This window comes from Phalacrocorax carbo, chromosome 5 (assembly GCF_963921805.1).
Source record: "Phalacrocorax carbo chromosome 5, bPhaCar2.1, whole genome shotgun sequence".
Taxonomy (NCBI): Eukaryota; Metazoa; Chordata; class Aves; order Suliformes; family Phalacrocoracidae; genus Phalacrocorax; species Phalacrocorax carbo.
Window position 1 is genome coordinate 35921367 of NC_087517.1, and position 19908 is coordinate 35941274.

The window sequence follows — 19908 nt, forward strand, 5'->3', positions numbered from 1 at the left end:
AGCAAGGCAGGGGACAGTTATCAAGGGAGAGGAGGAAATCCTCCTCTTGGCAAGCTGGAAGGGATCAAGTTCCTAATAAGGGAAACAGCTCCAAATGGGGCTATACCCACCATTCTCAGGAAGTGTGGGCTGGGTGTGTTAAAAGCCGAGCTTTCTCTTCCTGACAGTTTCTTATGGGACTATGTTTTCTTAATGAGCAGTCCTGACACAGCACATGCACTGCATGGCAGCAGGAAAATATCCTGCAAGTGTACTCATAAAGAGAAAAGTTCAAGGAAGAGTGAAGCCAGCTCTGATTCGGTTATTTACCATCAATCAGAGTGTTGCTTGGCAGGGAGTGGATGAGTAGGAGCCTGAACGAGCTGAAAAGGGGCAGGAAGAGAAGTGGAGGCAGCATTCTTCCTATTTAAAGCTGCATCCCCTGAAAGGAATGTTTGCAGACTGTGCTGGAGCTAGTGCTGAAAAAAAGGGCTCGCAGACTTTGTCCTGGAACTGATGCTGAAAGGCAGAAAGACTCTCCAGCTGGCTTCATGGTGCTAAAATAACCTTACGTTTCTGCACTTTTTGCTGCCCAGGAGGATACATGTCTAATATCTAGGCATGATGGCAATCTGGGTACAAACGAGAACTTTTTTCATCCTTGCTGTTTTATTAGGGCAATTTGTAACCATAAAAGCGCAAGAAGATGAAGAATATGACGGAGGTGAGTTTCTCTCTCTCCTTCTGAAAAAAAAAAATTTAATAATCCCCCCTCTTTGCATGCAGCGTGCTTATCGTACTGTTTGGATGAGAAGCAGAATAGAAAACCTCTGGGGTACAGCAATAACGAGACTTTTGCTTTTATATCCTGAGAAGGGGGCAGTGAGGTTTGCCCTTGGGGCTTATGACCAGAAGATAGAGGGAGGCTTTTAAAGCCGGGGTTTCGGGGCGCTCCCTGGGGGCTCGGCACGGGAGAGGTGACTGAAGGCCAGGCGCTGCCGGGGAGCCCCGGGCTGCGCCCCGCTGCTGGCGGGGCTGGGACGGCCGGCAAGCCTGCAACAAAAGAAACTGCTTGGGATGGGGCTGGAGGCAGGCTGCGGGGCTGGAGAGCAGCCGGGCGAGCTGAGCTGGGAGAAGTAAACACAGAAGCCCCGCAGGGCGGAGTCCTTTGCGCGGAACTACATCTGCTTTCTCACATTCTTTGTTTTGGAGAAATACAGAAATGTGGATTTCCCTTTTTCCGTGTTTTTTTTTTTTTTTTTTTTTTTTCCCCTTCCCCCCTTCTTTCTTTTCCTCCTCCATCTCCTTCCCACCCTGCCTCTTGCTGTAGGGTCTGTCTGATCCCCCGGGGCCAGCGGCGATGGCACACTGCCTGCCTTCCCGCCGCCCCGGGGCTCGCTTAGCGGGGCGGCAGCGGTTGGTGGCAAGCTCTCTGAGTGCAGGAGGGCTGGCAAGCACTGCACCTAACCCGGGTAACTTCACCCTTCTTGGGCTGCTTTTTATCCATTTTTATTTAATATTGTTTCAATGCCTGCAAGAGAGAGATTGATGGTCGGGAGAATGCGTAGTGACGGTACCCTTTCATCAATCTGGATGGATGTCGTGCTGGATGTTGGTTTCCTGAAATGTGAGCAGACGGGTTATGGGACAGTCTGTAGCTATTGTACTCCTGAATGTACTTCTTAGGCTCCCCATGTGTAACGCTGGCTTCTTTTCCAAATAATTCCCAGCAAAAGGACAGTACGTTACCCTACGATACAATTTGCAAATATTTTATTGCGTATTGTCAAGGGTTTAATTTTTCTTGTAACTGACCTTTTCTGGTAATACGCTGCATTGCACGAGCGAGGAGGAGCCAAAGCCTGATGAATAAAACAGTGCAATAGTTCTGAAACTTTTGTTCTGCAAAGCAAAATGAGACTCTCCTGACTACGCACAGCTGTGTAAGAAGTCCCATAGAGGGGGCACTTTGTTTAATCTTTGGGGTATAATTCATATACTTGCCATAAAGGGAGACATATATTATACATTTTCAGATACATATGATAACAAAGGAAACGCTTGTGAAAATATTGACTTCATTTTTTGCATATATTTAGTAAATATGATAGTGCTTTTTCCCTGTTAAAAAAATAAAACGGGCAACCTTTACATGAGACTACTATGGGGTTCAGTTATTACGTGTCATTTACTAGTTTGTTGCCATTATGGAAATTATGGGATGAGCCAGTACTGTAGCGACACCTGGCATGTACTTCCCACACATTGATGGCTGAGGAAACTCAGAGGTACGTGGTAAGTCAGAGAGCAAAATACATTGTAATAAATCAGTGACGTCTGTTTGCACTTACTTCACCTATTCATCTTCCTGTTTGAGAATGTAATATCTTTTGTCTACCATACATATGAGGAAGCTGCTTCTCCAATGTTCACTATATTAAAAATAAAACAAAAAAAGCCCCAAAGCTATTTCAGTGTGTTGTGAGGGATGGTGCACAGTGAGGAAGAGGTGGGGTACAACCTACATTGGTCTGGTTTAATTGCATAAACAAGGGGTTTTCAGTTCTGATTTAGTTCCTGACTGAAGGCCACAAATGCTGCAGAATGGGGAGGTTTTTACCCTTAGTTTGTCTTGGTTTTAATACTTGTGCAGAGGTGTATACTTAGATGAGTATAGATTGTATTGTACTGCAGGTGATTTTGTCTGTACAGCTGCTCCACTTCTAGTTCAGTTGGTCAAATGTGTCACCTGAATACAAGTCTTATGGTGAATACTGGAGGTATCTGGGGAAGCAAGGAAGGCACTTCAGGAATCTTAGATTAGAAAAAAATCTCAGACTTTCAGAAAGTATGTAAAACTGTTTTATCAGTCCTTTTTCATGCCAATCCTAGAAAAAAGAGAATGATTAAATGCTGGTTTGGTTGTCAACCTCATCCACAGTGGAAGAAAGAAATAGCTTTTGCAGAAGTATGTTACAGAATTTATCACAATGAGTGAGAGTGATATTGATAGATAAATTGAATATAATAAAGCAGGTAGAATGGTTTACAGTTCTTTTATTAATTTTTTTAATACTTCTTTAAACCAAACATACTGCCTAACTATTTTTTTTTGGCATTTACCATTGCTGTGCTTTTAAGTAATGCCAGTTTCTATATTCTTTTTTTTCCCCTTCTTTTCTTTCTCTTGGAACTGTTGCAGATTGATCTGTTTTGCTCAAGAATACTTGGCTGGTAGTGCTATATGCTACACACACTTAAAACGCGCGTAAAAACGTAAAAGACCCTTTTAAACCTAGTGCAGCAAAATTGGTTGTTTTGAGACTGGCTGTTTTAAATGTGCCCATCTGAAAGTTATTTAGGAGTAAAGTCAGTGCTGCAAAATCCTAGAAAGACTGAAAGATCCTGGTTTTAACTTCTGTGTAAAGGCCCAGACTAGTTCAGAAATACAGTAGGGCCAAAAAGTGCCCAGGAGATGGCTGAAATTGTGCTGTTTAAGCACTGAATACTTGGAAGCCCTGAACATTTGGTGTAGGGATTTCCACACTGTATAATCTTTCCTTAGGACTCAGGACAGAGGAAAATACTAGCAGAAGCAGCGCATGCTTCTGGGATCATTTTCTGTCATAAGTTACACTTATGAGTGTAAGTGTATTTGCTTTCTTCAAAAAAGTTATTTAAGAAAACTAGAAACATATAATCAGCAGAAAAATCTCTTGGTAACCTTGAATCAGAGCTGAAACTGTGGCAATCACCTCCTTCAAGAGGATTTGTGTGGGCAAATTCCACGTGTGCATGGCAGTGATGGTTTATTGCCAACGTCTCCCATATTTCTCACTGCAATCCTATACTTGCCTTTAGGTTCTCATCAGTTTCTGCAACACACACCCTTGTCTGTGAATTTTGTGGTGATTTATCCTTCCCTGTCCCACCCTGCTGGTGACAGCCCTACTTCAGCTGAGATCAGTGTGAGCCCTGGTATTGATTTAAAAGTATCTAATTTGCCTTGTTCCACAGTGTGAGCAAGCAAAAACAAACAACAGTCATGCCATTTGAATTCACTATCCTCTGACTTCTTTGAATTCTAGGTCTTTCACTCTATCTGGGATCCATGCAAAAGAGAGAGGAGAATGGACTGGCCTTAACAGAGACAGAAACAGCTGAGCTGGTTGAATGGGGACTATTAAATATGTCTGTTATCCTCTCACTGATATTAGAGACATTACCTTAGGGAGAAAAGAGGTTACTACATTGCATAGTCTCCTCACTGGGACAGGTGCTGGGAATATGATGGCAAGGGAAAATCTGCTGTAGCTATGAGGAGGTAAGAGAATTGCTGAGCATTCATGCCAGGTGCTTCTTTGGTTTTTATGGGTCTTTCATCTTTGTAAAGAGTCCTCAGAGCTCCAAAGAAGAATAATATGAAATGTCTTGCTAATTCTCACAATCCTAAAGAGGATCTTATGATCCTTGATTCTTCCCCCCAGCCCCCAAAGCTCTAGAACCCAAGATCATTCACTTACGTAAGTACCTCTACTTTCTAAATGAGAAAGCATTCACATGTGTGTCTATGCGTATAGGTATCTGTGTTTGTGGGTCTAATCACAGCAAATACCTTGAAAACAGACCTAATTATAGCTCTAAACAAGGAGAAAATGAGAATCCGTTATTTATTAAAAAAAAGTCACAGTTCTTTGGGGACTGACTCATGACTTCTGAATATTTGTGGTTAGCTTCCCTTCTGTAAAAGTGTGGGAAGGAGACTCTACACAGACATTTCCACAAGAAGAGCCCTCAAGAAGGTTCCTCCTGCTCAGACTGAGTAAACTTTGCTCAAAATTATGGAAGACATAAAACTGAGGGTCACGTTAAGCTATCTACATTAGCTTGGTTATTTTTTAGGAAATACTTTGTGGTTGAAGAATAATTGCATGCTGTGGTTGTCAATGCAGGCATTTTTTTGCCACAATGTTTACAAATGTAGATTATTGCCATAGAAACCAAATGGTTATTTCATGCTTTCATTCACGTTTTGGCACGCTCTCACTTAATTTCTTGGTGAAGTCCTCTGAACTTTGCAATTTGTTTCAGTATGATAACGTTCTGTCGGGCTGTTTTGTTCATGTAAAACATTGCAGGATTGGTCCTGTTTAACTGTAACGTATATTAACATAAAAATAAGCCTTTTGCCATTTGTTAACTCTTTACAAGTTTTTTTAAAAAAAAAAAGTCCAGCAAACCCCTCAATTTATTATGAATTTAGCTAGGAAAACCCTGCTTAGGAACAGCACCTGGTGTTTAAGTAGTATGTACTATTTCTATCTGGGTTAAATGGAAGTTATAGGATTTCTCTGTGGTTAGAAGTAGAACTGGTTGACTCATCACATTATGTGGTTGTTGGTGCTTTGTGAGAAAAGAAACAGGGATTCTTGTGTGTACGTGTGGGGAAGCAGAAACTCTGAAGGCAGACCTTCATGCAACACTATGATCCTTTAAAAAAAACTGAGCAGATGTTCATGGTCTGTGTGCAATTATTTTTCCATATACAGAGAAAGGCAATGAACTCAGTGCCAAAAAATAATAAAGTAATAATAAAAAAATAGTTGAAATTCCAACTGGAGACATGCGATTTATCCATATATGTACACTGACTGTTTCACCTATGGTTGTCTTCATTACCCCTCACGTTTTTGTGTTTAAGGTCCTGATGATATAAATTTTTTTTTCTCAAACGTTTGTCTTAGAATAAATCAAATTGCCAATCCAAGGGATTCTCAGTTGGGTCAGTGAAGAGAGACTGGGTTTGCACTTCAACTTATTTTACAGACAAAAGAACCTATTCTGAAGCTAATGCACAGGGCATAAACAAGTATCCTTTAGTGTAAAATGAATAAATTAATCAGATTAACTTGGAATTTCAGTTCTTGACAAAGGCTTCTTGGAGTTTGAACTTCCAGAGCATGAGGAAAGATTGTTGCACTTGCTGCCTGAAATCTCAAGCTGTAACAGACCCACCCTGTTAAATTTCCCGTCGAAAGCCCTGGTGAGACTGTCATGTGCAGAAGGCCAGGTGTAATTTGAACTGGAATGTCTGATGCTTAATTCAAAGCATAATGAGAAGCGAATGAGGAAAATGTGTTTCTTTCAGTAGTATAAAGTAAGTATTCTTCAGTTATTTAAGAATTTGGGTACTTTCAAGCTGGAGAAAAATGGCTTATAAGTCACGTAACGCTTTAAAGATGAGAGATACCTCAGAGGTGACATTGTGTACTGTTTACATCTTCAATGTCATCAATACATTATGTGTGTACAGATTATACCTTCTTTCCCCACAGTTTTTGTCACAGATCATGTTCTATGATTTATGTTTCTCCTGACTTAAATTCCCAGAAATTTGAGGAGTTAGTGCTGTTGCTGAACTACCAGAAATGATAAAACAGCGATACTGTCTATAGGAAGTGGCACAACAATTTGTCCATATAAATTCTTGTTTTATAGGTTGATTTATGGTTATGAAAACAATAGTGTGCAGGAAGCTTTGGATGCTGATAAGCCCTCGCTGCTGTGGTAATTAAAATATCCAAACCATTACTTACAATTATCTTTTCTGAGTAAGCAACATACATTTTTCATAGCCTGCTGTGCTGTCTTTTATTCTTGTAGTGAGAAACAGTTCCATTCTTCCACTATCCCACCCGCGTTTGCTGTAGAAAGGTCATGTGTTATATAAGCATGAAAACTAAGAATGATTGTCAGAGGGCCAGCGGTGGGATGCTCTCTGTTCAGGGAACCTCTATTCATGTGGACCCTTGGGATTCTATTTTTATTAGCTGCTGAAGATAGGTCTTGTCTTTGGAGAGCTGTTCTAAGGTTGTTCCTTGGCCATGCTGCTGCCAGCTGAAACTTGATTGGAGTTTTGGAGAATTTGTGTTTTCCTGCAGCTTTGTGTAAATAGTACAGTAGAGAGAATCGTATAATGGAGTTGTTCTTATACTGAAAAACTTCCACGGTGTTTTGTCTTCACTAGTTTTCATTTATAGCCTTTGGACTATGTAACGGTAGCATGGGAGGACTAAAGAATTAATTTGAATCTCTGTGCCCCTGTTCTTTGGATAATGTGGCTGAATAGAAACACAAGCAGCTACTCTGATACTGCTGGCAGGAATTCAGTGTTTTGGACATGAACTCATTTAGAGTAGGAACAGAAGAGTAAACTCTCTCACTGAGGCCTGTTCCCTGCTGTGCAGTAGAAGTCTGGCTGAGAAGGTCCATACACTATCATCTCCAAATACTCTTCGGTCATGAAAGGCTTGCCAGTGTCCTTCAGCAACCTGACCCTCTGAAGTGAAGGATTAAAGGCAGAATAACAGTGTAAGTGCAGGAAGAGATGAAGGGATATAAAAGGTGTCGTCATGCATCCGTCCTGGCACAATTGCTCCAAGATCAATACTGCACATTAAAATGGTAACAAAAATACAGGCTAAAAGCCAGGAAGAAACTGTTTCTCATTTGCAAAGAGCTCCTGTCACCTGTCATTTGATAGCTCTGTTACTACAGGTAACCTCAGAGGTTATGCTGAGAGTTTTGTTCAAAGTAGTCCTTTCTCTCTGAGAGGTCATAGAAGACCTTGATTGATTTTATGTTTGTCTGTTTGTTTGAATCACTTACCAGTCTGAGGTCTCTTGTCTTGTTAAACAACCTATAGACCAAGAGAAAAATATTAAAGGGAAAAATTAAAGCAGAAACAGTGAACAGAAGTTATGCTGACTTGATTGCCTGTTTTCCACTCGGTTTTTCTTAAATATTTTCTTTACAGAGTTCTAACAAGTCTTTTGATGTAATGAAAATGAGATGTAATACCTTAGTGATTGCTGTCCTATGATAATTACTTTTGTCTCATTTTCTGTCTCTCTTAAAGTGGTTCTTTCTCTCAGCTGCAGTGCCTTAAGTTGTCCAAGTACTGAACCTCACATGTTCAGTAGCTGGCTAACAGCATCCCGTGGCATATTGTTGAGATAAATAATTGAAATCTCAATGGCAAGAGGAACGTCCTTTACACTAGGGTGCATGATTAAGTTTGTTAGGCATAGGGACAATTTTGCCATCTTTAAGCCATTGATGCTATTTTAGGGAAATTAAGTTATCCTGAATTATGAACATTCCGCTACCTGAATTATGACTTGTAATTACTGTTAATAGATAATGTAATCAATAAACATGTATTCCTTTTTAAATAAAGTATGATCTATCTTTGGCTTTCTCATTTACATTAATGATGAGCCTCCTGGTAGGAAAGATACCATTGAGCAGCTGGATCATCTTGCTCCTCCTCTGAGACTCCTGGAGGTTTCCTGAAATTTCCCATCAGAAAATGAAATATACTTTAATGTCACCTATCTTCACATGTTTCCTTGTCCTAATGGTAGTGATGCTTTGCACAAGAAGTTAAGATCAACAAAGGAGAGCATTCTCTGAGGTAGCTGTGAGCAGGCCCATAGAAACCTGCCAATTAAATCAACGAAAATGGAGATCAACCACTGAAGGCTCCAGCTAGCAAAGCATGTTGTGGTTCTGGGGTTGTCCCAGCTTAATGTTGCCTGCTGATGACTGCTGATACAGATCTGGCTGAAGGTGTCTTTAGCTGCCAGGTATTATTTCTACACAGAAGAGTCACTTCTTATAATTCTGGAAAAATTATAATTTAATCTTTTAGACTTCAGGTCTTTGGAGATATGAGCAGATATTTCAAAAATATTTTAGGGGCCAGACTTGCAGATGGTACTGTAGTATCTCCGTGTCCCTGATGGAGAACGTTAGCCTCATTCATTGTGTGTACTGTTCAATTAACATTTACGTGGCTGTTGCTGCAGGGAAAGACATTACAGAGTTCCCCCACCGATAATTTTTAAACTCTATTGCTTGATGGCTTTATGCTATGTGGATGTAAAAGCATTTGACTGCATTTGGTTCACTGTCTTATGAAATTTTAAAGTTAGTATTGGCTTAAATGTTGCTGTTGTGAGTGGTGGGAAAATTAAATAAATGTATGTGATTAAGAGTAATGTGTCTTTTTTGTCTGTGAAATCTCATGGCCTTCTGTAATCTAGATCAGGAACTAAACAAGATATTAATGAAATTGAGAGATGATAATGAGGAATGAAATACTTGCCATTGGTGCAAAAATACGGGTAGGATATACAAAGAGGAGCATTATGGTAGAAAAGCATAGCCTGGAGTGATGATAATGGCAAGAGTTTGTGTTGTGCTCTGTAACCAGAGGGGGCCAAAACTAAGGATGCTCTTTGTCATATGGTAGGACTTGGTAAAGAAAAGTATAGTTCTTGTGATCTGCTAGGCACAAAATCATGAGGAAAAGGACTGAGAGGCTTTTGTTCATCCTTCAGTGATCAAGTCCAATGTTGACCTAAGTGGTAATTTATGGGAGGAAAAAAAAATGATGGGAAAATGGAAATTTATGGGACTTGTCTTGAATAGGACAGGTATTCTGAGGACTGAATCTCTTTTATTTAAGGTGTTTGCCATGTGCACACCTGCCAGACTGAATAATCTGCAGTGTGTCCAAAGTTCTGCGAAAGAAAGATGAAGTGAAGAAAAAGGGGCAGGAACTTCCAGAGAGGCGTCAGGCATGAGGTGGGGCTCGTACCTCTGGAGGACTCCTTGGCTCTATGTGACTGAGGCATTATTGCCCTATTGTGGCTTCAGGCTGTGCAAAAGGAGTGGAAACAGTTTGCATTTTCCACTCCTTCAGAGGCATAGACAGAAAGTAGTATCTCTCTTCCTCTGTGTTAATTTTCCATTGAAGGAGTGGCTTCTTTTATTAAAAACAAAAAAAAAAACCAAAAAAACCCTCCAAAAAGCTCCCCAAAAACAAACCCCCCAAACCTCCCCAAAACCCAAAACCAACAAACAAAACCAATAAACTCCAAACCTAATGCACCCTAATGCATGCACTGAAAAGGTAATCAACTTTAGAGTCATGATGCAGTTAAAGAACCTCCCGTGTTAAAGGTGTATTTTCTTTAACTCAGGCAGAACATGGAAGAGCTTTTCACATGTTCTGTGTCAGCCTTGACAGTGTTTCTTTAGGCATGTGAGGCATTAAAACAATGTCTTTGACAAAGGGCTTACAAGACAAGGTTGTTGCATTGTGCATACTTCGTATCTTATCACACACAGCATCTGATTTGTTAGCCATCCTATATTTTATAAAACTGAACCTTGACAAGCAGCCTCAGTTGTCTGAGTAGTGAGGGAGAATGCACATAGCAACAACTTCTGAAGACACAGTTAAGACTTTCATAGACCCAATATTCAGATCATAGCACTTTGATGTCATCATTACAGGCAGATCATAAAAAAGACTCCCAGTTTTACATCTGAAATCTCATTTTGTCCATTCAAGGCTTATTTTTTTTTCAGGAAATCTTAGTGGAAAAAAAAAGGATATATTTCAATTTCGAATTGCATGCACTAGAAAAAGAACACAATTCAGAATGTAGTGTATTGCTCCGCTTTGAACATCTGTCACTTAGAACTCTTGTAAATCAGGAACGTTTTGGGCTGTAAATCTACCAGTGTACATGCTTAAATTTTGGAAAGGAATTCATGTGTTTTTGAACTTGCTGCATGTTAACTTTTAGAATAATGTAATATATTGTGTGTTAAATATATGTAGTGCATTTTATATGTATATATTTATATATACATATATACCTCAAAAGCGTGATGTCGTAAGGAATCAGACATTCCCACTCTGTGGGAACTACATTGCAAGACAGACGCATCTCGCTGGTGAAAGTAATGAAGGATGATTTCCAGATGTTTAAATGCTTGCTTTGGCCAGAGTTGAAAATACTGGAACGTGCATTGGCAACAAAGGAATGGAAGAACCTAATGTAAGAGGCGTAAAGCCTGGAGACAAGCAAAGCAGAACATGGAAAATGGAGCCATGTGGGGAAGGAAGAGCCAACATGACGGTATGGCTGCTGCAACAGCGCTGAGTATTATACTAACGACAGGCAGAGTGCCGAAGCCTACTTCAAAAATTAGAACTGAGGTTAGACAAACTGTCCCTTACTTGTTTTTGTTTTTTATTTTTTCTGATTGAAACATTTTCTGTAGTAAGAGAAAATGTTATCTAAACCTGAATACTGAGATTGAGTAGCTTGGGCAGGCTTTGTTTTCATGTTGTTACTGTGAAGTACAGGACCTTCCTATTAAATTGAAATGTGCTGAGCACAAAGCATCCTTGATCTCAAATGAAGCTTTAGGGTACTATTGTAATAGACATACTGAGTCATCATGCTAATAATAGATTTCTTGAATTCCATGGATTTTCATGTTGAATAGTTGATTAGTTTCAAAAGTGGAATCTGGTTCCTCAGCAAAGAAATCTCTTGACAGTGAATCACATAAACTGTTGCTGCTTGTGAGGTGTCAGTAAGCACACCTCTCTATGGGGTTGGCCATCCTTTTAGTGTACAGACCAAAACTTTGCAGCATTACCACATTGCATCAAAATGTTCACACACTTCTTGGGGTTTTTTTAGGTTTTTTGGGGGCAGGGTGGGATGACGGGGAGAGAAGAGTTAAATCAATCTCTTCAGGCTGTGCATGTTTGCCCTGATGACGAATGCCAGGGCCAATGAGTGTGAGTTGCACTGCTTTAACTTTTATTAGTGATATCACTAATGGTTTCAAAACTGAGGATATGGAGCACTTAGTTCTTTGGGTTTTTGTTGTTCTTGGGTTTTGGTGGGTTTGTTTTTGTTTGTTTTGGGGTATTTTCCCCCCTTTTCCCAGCTGTTCTCTGTTTCTTTGAGCCTCCCCTGGTTTCCTAGGTAACCTCTGCAGGATGGAATTTGTCTGTTTTACAGGCACTGTGTAAGATAGGCAGTTTATTTTGTTTGTGTTTGAATGTAATGAACACAGAAAGCAAATATTTGGTGATTTAAATCTCCCATTTAGGACAGTATTTTAGAACCTAACTTGAAGCACGTGAATAGCCTTATTTCTTGTAATGAGATGACCGGTACCTAGTTATGTTTGCCTAACTACCTTAATGAATGAAGACTTTAATTATTCCAGGTTTTCATTTGAAAAATGAAAAACAAACATCAGGATCTATTCATCTGCAGTAAGAATTAATCGGGAAAAACAATGTAGCAGCGAGATACTTGTCATACAAGTGTAGTTATCTTAGAAATCTTTTATCAATTATTCTGAAAAAAAATTGAGATTATTTTCATATGAGCAGTGTTTTTTTTAAATCTATTATCACCAGAGTATTAGAGGTTTGTAAACTTTTTGTAATCAACCACCATGCTGAGTTTTGCTACCTATCTGCCCAAATTCACATGATTTTGATTGATGGTTTCTTCCAGTCATGAAGAAACATCAACCCACAAACACAGCCCAGTTTCTGGTTTCAGGGAGAACCAGGAGAATCTCGATGGTTTCGGTTTGCGTTTGCTCTGTGCTCAAATCTGATGCAGAAAAGGTCATTGCAGGGTCTTAGTGCCAAAGAACAAGCAAGCTAGGGCTTTCGGAGTTCTAAAGATGGTCCATGCACTTAATATGATATACAAGCTCCTGGTAAATTTTATGTGAAGCTACAAAATGTTTAGTAAAGACTTAACTTTGGGGTAGAATTAAACATGCCTAAACTGGATATTGACTTAACATTTGGTGTGTGTAACATCCTAATCTGTAGCTCTGCCTGCAAGAATGCTTCAGGAGCCCTCGGCTGGAGGGATGGTACTAGGAGGGGATGTGGCTGTGCCTGGAAAGGGGAGGCTCCTACAGTCCTGTTTTCTAACAGGACACAGCTGTGACTTTAAGTCCTATAAATGTCAGTGAGTGTTGACTCAATGCCATGAGAAGAAACTTTCTGATGTGATAGTTCCCTGCCTTTCTTTACTGGGATGGGAATCGCAACTGAGCAATTCAAGACACAGAATTTCAAAACGCCACACAAAAGAGCAAGGTCCTGCTGCTTTTCTTCATGTCTGCATCAAACATCCTTGCTTTTAAAGCCCCATTTGCTTCCCTGGGACTACCTGGCAAGCAGAGAAAAGGAGTAAGACATTCTGCTTTGTGCTGCCCTTTTTTTTTTTTTTTTTTAAGCCTGCTTATCCCATACGTTAAATGTTTGAACTTCTGAAAACATAGCTGAAAATACATCACTGCTTTTGAGATAAAGATGATGAGTTGAAATGAAAGCATCCGCTGTTGGATAGTACATTATCCAGATTTACTAGCCACCAACTGATACTCAAATTAGTTGGGAAAGTCTTAAGATCCAGTGGTGTATAACTTCCTCAAATAGTTACTTAAGGGCTTTGCTCTTGGAGAGACCTGTGGGACACTGCAGCAGTTATTATAATGAGTCACAGTATAAGTATAGCCTGTCTTGAGCCCATGTATAAAGTTTTTCAGTTTGTCCTTTTGCTTCAACCTCATAGAAGGAAAAAAGGTATGGTTTTAATGGATCCCTATTATCTCCCAGTATAACCAATAAAACTGGATCTGGTTAGAATTAATGGAGTGATTCATCTTCTGACTTTAAAGCGTATGTTTGGGGCTTGTTTAGCAAGAGAGTGCACCTTTACTGAAACTAGTTTCCAATGATTGTTTGTTAGAACTGCCAGCTTATACTTCTGGTTACTACAAAAGAGAAATCAGAATATTTTTTTTTCCTGAATTGGATTTTCTTTATAAGGTGGCTAAATTAACTCTCTATCTTATTCTTCATGGTGAGCTTTTTTTTTTTCTTTTTTTCTTTTTATTTTTAATCTCCTCCCTTGTGGAGGCTGAAGGACTGAAATTCCTCCTTGAAGTCTGCAAGACTTAGAATTTTCTAGGTCATTTGTTTATACAATGTAATGCAGTTCATAATGAAATGTAAATACCAGGACACTGATGCTCCTACGTTTGCAGATAGCATAGACTTAAAACTGTTTATTAAAATGGCAGAGCTAGCTTTAGGATATTTTGTCATAGGCAGGCAAGACAAATAGCTAATTGTTATGAAACCTGTTGCTATCTAAAAAACTGTGAAGTTTGAGGCTAGAACTTGCTTAGGCCTGGTTCCCTTAGTACTTATCTCAGTAGGTAGGAGGTTAGTTTTTTTCCAGAGGCAATGGTGGTGTAGGATTTGTTGGGGTTAGGTGTGGGGAGGGAGGTGTGTTTGGTTTTTTTCTTTTCTTCCCCCTGGAGTTATTTAGTATAAGGTGGGGATTTGGCAAACGACTTTGGAGATAATGCAGGAGAATTTTCTCTTGCCCCTTTATGTGTTCTGTAAAAGCAATGCTGCTACTATTGCTAGCCTTGCTCTGAGAAGACAGCAGCAAATGGTATTGCACAACTGTGGTTAAGGCAATTTCAATAAAAGAAATTGCATATGGTTCTGGCTGACAATAGCCTCTGTCACACTGGAAAACTTTAGCTAATCTCTTCAGTTTGCTTAGGAATAGCAAAGTCAATTTTTCAGGAATACAGATATTAAAAAAAAAAAGCAGCTGCTGTGTCACCTGTAGGTCATCGCAGGCGGTATACAATTATAGCAATTATATTACTATTTTTTTGTGCAATGCAGCACATGCTCTTCAGGCATCTGAAATGCTTCTTTCAAGTCTTAATGAACTAAACATATTTCCTGTTCCTAAGGGTGATGTAGGCATGTACAATTCTTCAGGTATAGCTCTGCTATACATTTTTATAGCCCACTAGTAGGTTTGGGGCTGTAAGAACTTGCAGATTTAGCCATTAGCCCTAATGATAGATGTACTACTGAAGAACACAAAGTATTTCCTCAAAATGCCTTTTTCCTCTGTTCTAGCTTACACCAGTTTTCTTGGGTTTGTTCTTTTTTCTCTTTTCTTTTTTTTCCTTCCCATCCTGTGGGGAACATGTAGGAGCCTGCTACCAGACAGCTCTGGTGTTGGAAATGCATGCAAAATGCCTGAAGAGCAATGTTTTTCTTTCAGTCCAACTAAATGTATAATGAGTTTTCCCGGCACCTTGTGTTAATACACGCACTGCTAGGTTATGAAGTGTGTGACATGCTCATGAAATTCAGGTTTTGGTAGCCTGTGAAATTTCTGGTGTGTCATATGTGATTAAAGCTCCAGTCATATGTTGCACCAGCGCTTTAGGTGGTGCTTACTCAGATAAACTTTCTGCAGAAAGAAATGTCACTAGTGTGTATGCTAATGTGCACTGCTTGGTCTGAGCGTGAACACCCTTTAGCTAGTAAAAAGGAAAGATTTGGTGAAACCTTGAACAGTCTGGTTTATATGTTACTCAGGCTGTGTAAGAATATTAAGAACAACGGAACAGAGAGTAGAAAAAACTTAAACATATTACAACTCCCTTTGATCCAATCAGACTTTGCTTTCTTGATTGAGGAGTATTCTCTCTGAGTCGTCGTGCATTTGGAATCTCTATTTTTATAACATGTTTTTATAACTATTCATCCAGCAGTTACCTGAAATTAGCCAGTTGTTGGTTTGCGTAGGAAAGTTTTCCACTCAGTTTGAGGTGCTTCCTAAGTTCATAAAAAATTAATATGAAAAAAGGTAATACCAGGACTTCAGGTGCTTGAGCTCTAATTCAAAGGGAATAAGTTTCTAAAGCAAGTCTTGGAGCCCAATGTGAAGCATAGTCTAGCTCCTGTGCAATGTGCCTCTGAGTCAGTATTACAAGCTCTTCTGATCTGTGCGATTTGGCACTAAAATTTCAAGTCAACAATAATGTTTTTGCTCTCCAAGCACTGATAGAGATTTAAAACAGGAAATAGAAAGTTTAAGAGATTTTTTGCCTCAAGATCTATTAAAGTGCCCCATTAATCATATTTTAATATTCCTGTATTATGAGGACTTTGGATTTTATTTCTGGACTATTTTGGAAGTATCATATTGCTACATCATAGTAAAATGTCATCCCCTTCCAAAACAGTCTACGTACCAATTTGTTATGCCTAAGTTCTTCATGCGTTAAGGATGTCGCACTGCTCATAGGTAGGGGAATGGAAACATAGAGTGATGAGCCATCTGTTTCCAGCTGTCTGCTGATTCCGAGTATCCCCTTTGGCTACTGATGGGGAACACACCGTAGGGAAGGCGCTCATTACAGATCCATTCACACAGTGACCACCTTCTGGATAATGGTGTTTCACAATGAGCTCTAGACACCTGTTTTACGTCAGGAATGTTTAATTGTATAGCTCAGTTGCAGGAGGATGTCGTGCAAAAGACCATTACACATTTGCGAATGCTGTCCTATTTGGAAGAAGATGCTTCTGTTGCCAGAGAGATGATTTACATGGATGCTATTCTGTTCTTTAATTGTTTATTACCAGATGTGCATCTGGGATTTTAAATTATTGCCCTTGAGATAATCTGAAGAGTAATTATGTTCTGAACGAAGCAATCGCAAGCTTTGTACCTTACCAGTTGGCTCTTCTGCCTCGGTGCCTGATCACTGGGCTCCTCAGAGTGTATGCTTTTTGGAGAGAGCTTGTCAATAATGAATGAGGCCTGTTTTCCATATTGACCTCAAACTGTACATAATTACTTAAATCCAGCCAACCATAACAATGAGGTGCACATAGAAAATACAATTCATAGAGGGATTTTATAGAGTTTATGGTGCAGTTCAGTTAAAATTACATAGCTATTTATGTGAAATATATGGTTAGTTATGCCCTCTGCTGCGCCTTCCCTCAAATCTACACCATGAAAGAAACACATCAGCTGTATCAGCACTGCTGTGAGGTTTGCTGTTTCCATATTTTTGTCTAAAAACAATATTATTGAACAATAGAAATGGCTTTATGTCCCTCTTTAATACCTTTACAATAATATTGATTTCCCAATTACAGGAAATTTTAGCACAAAATTAATTTATTCTGTGATATTTTTAGTTCAGTCAATCAAGAAATTAATTGCTCTGTATTTATAAACATCTCCTGCCTGCTCCAGGCTCAACTGTGAGCCTGTTGCTCAGCGCTCAGTTAAGGGCAGGGCATTAGGAGACTTCAGAAAGAGCAGTTTCACTGCAAAGTATGAGTAGGATGATGGAGGGAACTTCACTCTGGCAATGTGACATTTACTTAAGACTGTGGAGCTGGATTTGGACTTGCGTTTGACTGAACTGCCCTGCTGCTCAGCTGCCCCCTTCTTAGGGTGAGAAACATGTTTTGGGCAGGGAATTCACTTTTATTTGACGAAGAAATTCAATGTCCTAATTTCAAATGCCAGTTTTCCTTGCTCAAAGCAAGACAAATGGCAACCATTGTGACCATCGGTCAACTTCCAGTACTGGTTCAAACTGGGAATTCCCAAATTCTTAATTTCTCATTCTCTCCAAGATTCTTTTCATTGTAGTTGAATTACTTTGAGGATAAAAAGAGAGAATTGGTTTATTTAATATATATTGATTCCCATTTGTGAAACAAAAAACTAGAAAACCGATGATTGATCGGCAGTCCTAGTTATGATTCTGAGTGGATTTCTACATTGGAAAAGTTAAATAAACATGTCCATTTTTCTTGTTATCCTTGATAGATTAGCATGAAAGTAAAAAAATGATTAATTTCAAATGAATGTTTCAAACAGTGGAATTTTATTCTCACAACTAAACTGATTGTGAAGTGGAAACTTAACTATGTTTGATTCTTGTGCAACTTGTCACTGAACTAGCAACCTGAGATATTTTACATGTAGTGGAAATACTTTTCATGCAGTAGACATTGAAATAGCTTGAGGGAGAAATGCCTGTGCAGGTTTTGTGTATAACTGAGATGACAAACCCTTTATTTGAATGTGATATTAATAGGTTTATCTGTGCAAGAAAAAATGTTGGCTGAGAAAATGGACTCAAACATGGTGTGGGTTTTATTTTATTTATTTATTTATTTTTTTAAATGCAGCTTGCAGGAGATTCACATATTTTACTTATTTTTTCCTCTGCTCTGCAGTGTGTAATGTAAGTTTAGAGCTTGGGAATGGTTTTAGGCAAATTGCTTGGAAGTCAAAATCTCTTTCACCTGAAAAGGTTGTGCCTGGAGTCAGTGCTGAGACCCAGGAGCAGTTACTGATCCAAGGGTGACATCCAGGCTGCTGCTGTGTGTAACAAGCCTGCTCCATTCTTTTAGGCTGTACCTTTAAATTCTAAGCGGGTCTTTGTTATTTCCGAAATCAGCACAGAACCGGTGAAATAAAGGCAAGCCACCATTTATTTACTTCAGCTTTCATGAAGGAGGCCTATCCTAGGCTCTAGGCAACCTGCCATCAATTATCCACACAATTCATAACAATAAAAGCAGAAAAGCAGCAAACCATACCCACGTTTGCCAACTGCCTTAGCTGAGGGGAAATGAAATCATCCAGCCCCTCACATTCCCTCAGGCCCTGCAACTCAGCCCCTATCAAACATTTGTTCCAGAAACAAGCTATGTCTCTGTTGGAGTTAAAAATGTACATGTTAATATATTCCAACAGATCATGAAATTTCCTAGCTTAGAAAGCTGGCTGTGCCAAGCACTTCTTCTATAGACTATAATTTCCTTTCTAAAGAGAGAAGAAGCATCTGGACCTACTCAGTCCCTGCGCAGTATTCCTTCTCCACGTCAGCAATCTGGAGCTCCAGTGCAACTGGCCAGGGTCAGCTGTGGACTGCCTGGAATCTTCTTATTAAACAAGCCCAGAGTTTTGGATCTGGACCAAACCTCCAGAACTGAACATGCTGGGACATTTGAAAAGTCCTGTTTCTAAACCAGAACTTGGTTGCAAAAGGTCATCGATGCACACTGCAGACGTTTCCCTGTGTGCTCTGAGTCTCAGACCTCAAGTATGAAAGCTTTTCCCAGCGTGGCTAGGATTAAAAACTCAACTAATGGAGGGGTCTGCTTTCATTCATCTATGCAACGGACAAGGGAATAGGCTGCATTTAGCTTTTTGAGATCAGGATCGAACTGACATTTTAGGATTATCTTGGTTTACTTAGAAAAATTTAAAACATGTTCTCAGCCACTGTCCCTTGGTAGAAATTTTCCAGTAAATAAACTTCTGTCAAAGGCCATATCTGAATCATGCTAACATAAAATTATAATATAATTGGCATGATCGGTAGGTTTTTAATTTAGGGGAGAGAATGGTGTGATACCCTATTTCAGGCCTGGTTCTCTATCCCTGGTTCTTTCTAGACTATATTCTTCTGACTTTGCTAAAAGAAAATACAGTAATATTATTCTTGGCACCAGACCCGAGGATTGTTGGCCACTGACATGCCAGCTGAGATGGAGATATAAGAATGGGACTCTCAGTGCACATTAATCAGGGAGATTGGAACAAGATGCTTTCAGTGGAGAGGAGTTGTCTCCTGACCCTATTGCCTTAAAAAAACCCAAACCAAAAACCCCACACTGAAAACCCAACATCCCCGTCCCTCCACCCCCTCCCAAAAAAACCCACAACACCAAACTGTGTTTTCTGATTCTCTAGGTGCTGTGTTTGAAGCCAACTCCCACCCAGAACTTTTCTGAAAGGCTTAGTTGAGCAGTAGTGGAACTGGGCACATCTGTAGTGAATCCTCTGGGGTTATTTTTCAACAACGAATATTTTGCAGTCTTTTTTTTCCTTTGATTGCATGTCGCGTTTGGGTAACTAATGCATGAAAAAATGCACTGTCAAGTCAGATCATTTGACTTACTGTCATGACATTTCTGTTTGGAAGAGGCAGGCTTGGAACGGATCTTCATCTGGTGTGAATTACAGTGGTTCCATTACTTCAGTGGAATAATTTACATGAGCCAAAGGCCTGCAACATAATCCAGGGAGCAGGTGTGCCACGTGGGTTTTTTTCCTCCATTGTCTGTAAAGTCATAATGTATGTATTAATGATGGG

At 39.6% G+C, this 19908-nt stretch overlaps 1 protein-coding gene across 1 annotated transcript in view; it reads left to right on the plus strand.

Annotated features, from left to right (window-relative positions):
• Positions 1-202: 202 nt before the first annotated feature.
• Positions 203-19908, plus strand: part of COL5A2 (collagen type V alpha 2 chain) — a 114447-nt gene continuing 94741 nt past the window's right edge. Inside the window, exon 1 of the mRNA XM_064452028.1 lies at positions 203-703. Within this exon, the coding sequence (XP_064308098.1) occupies positions 601-703 (103 nt within the window). The 5' untranslated portion in view covers positions 203-600. The remainder of the gene's footprint in view (positions 704-19908) is intronic.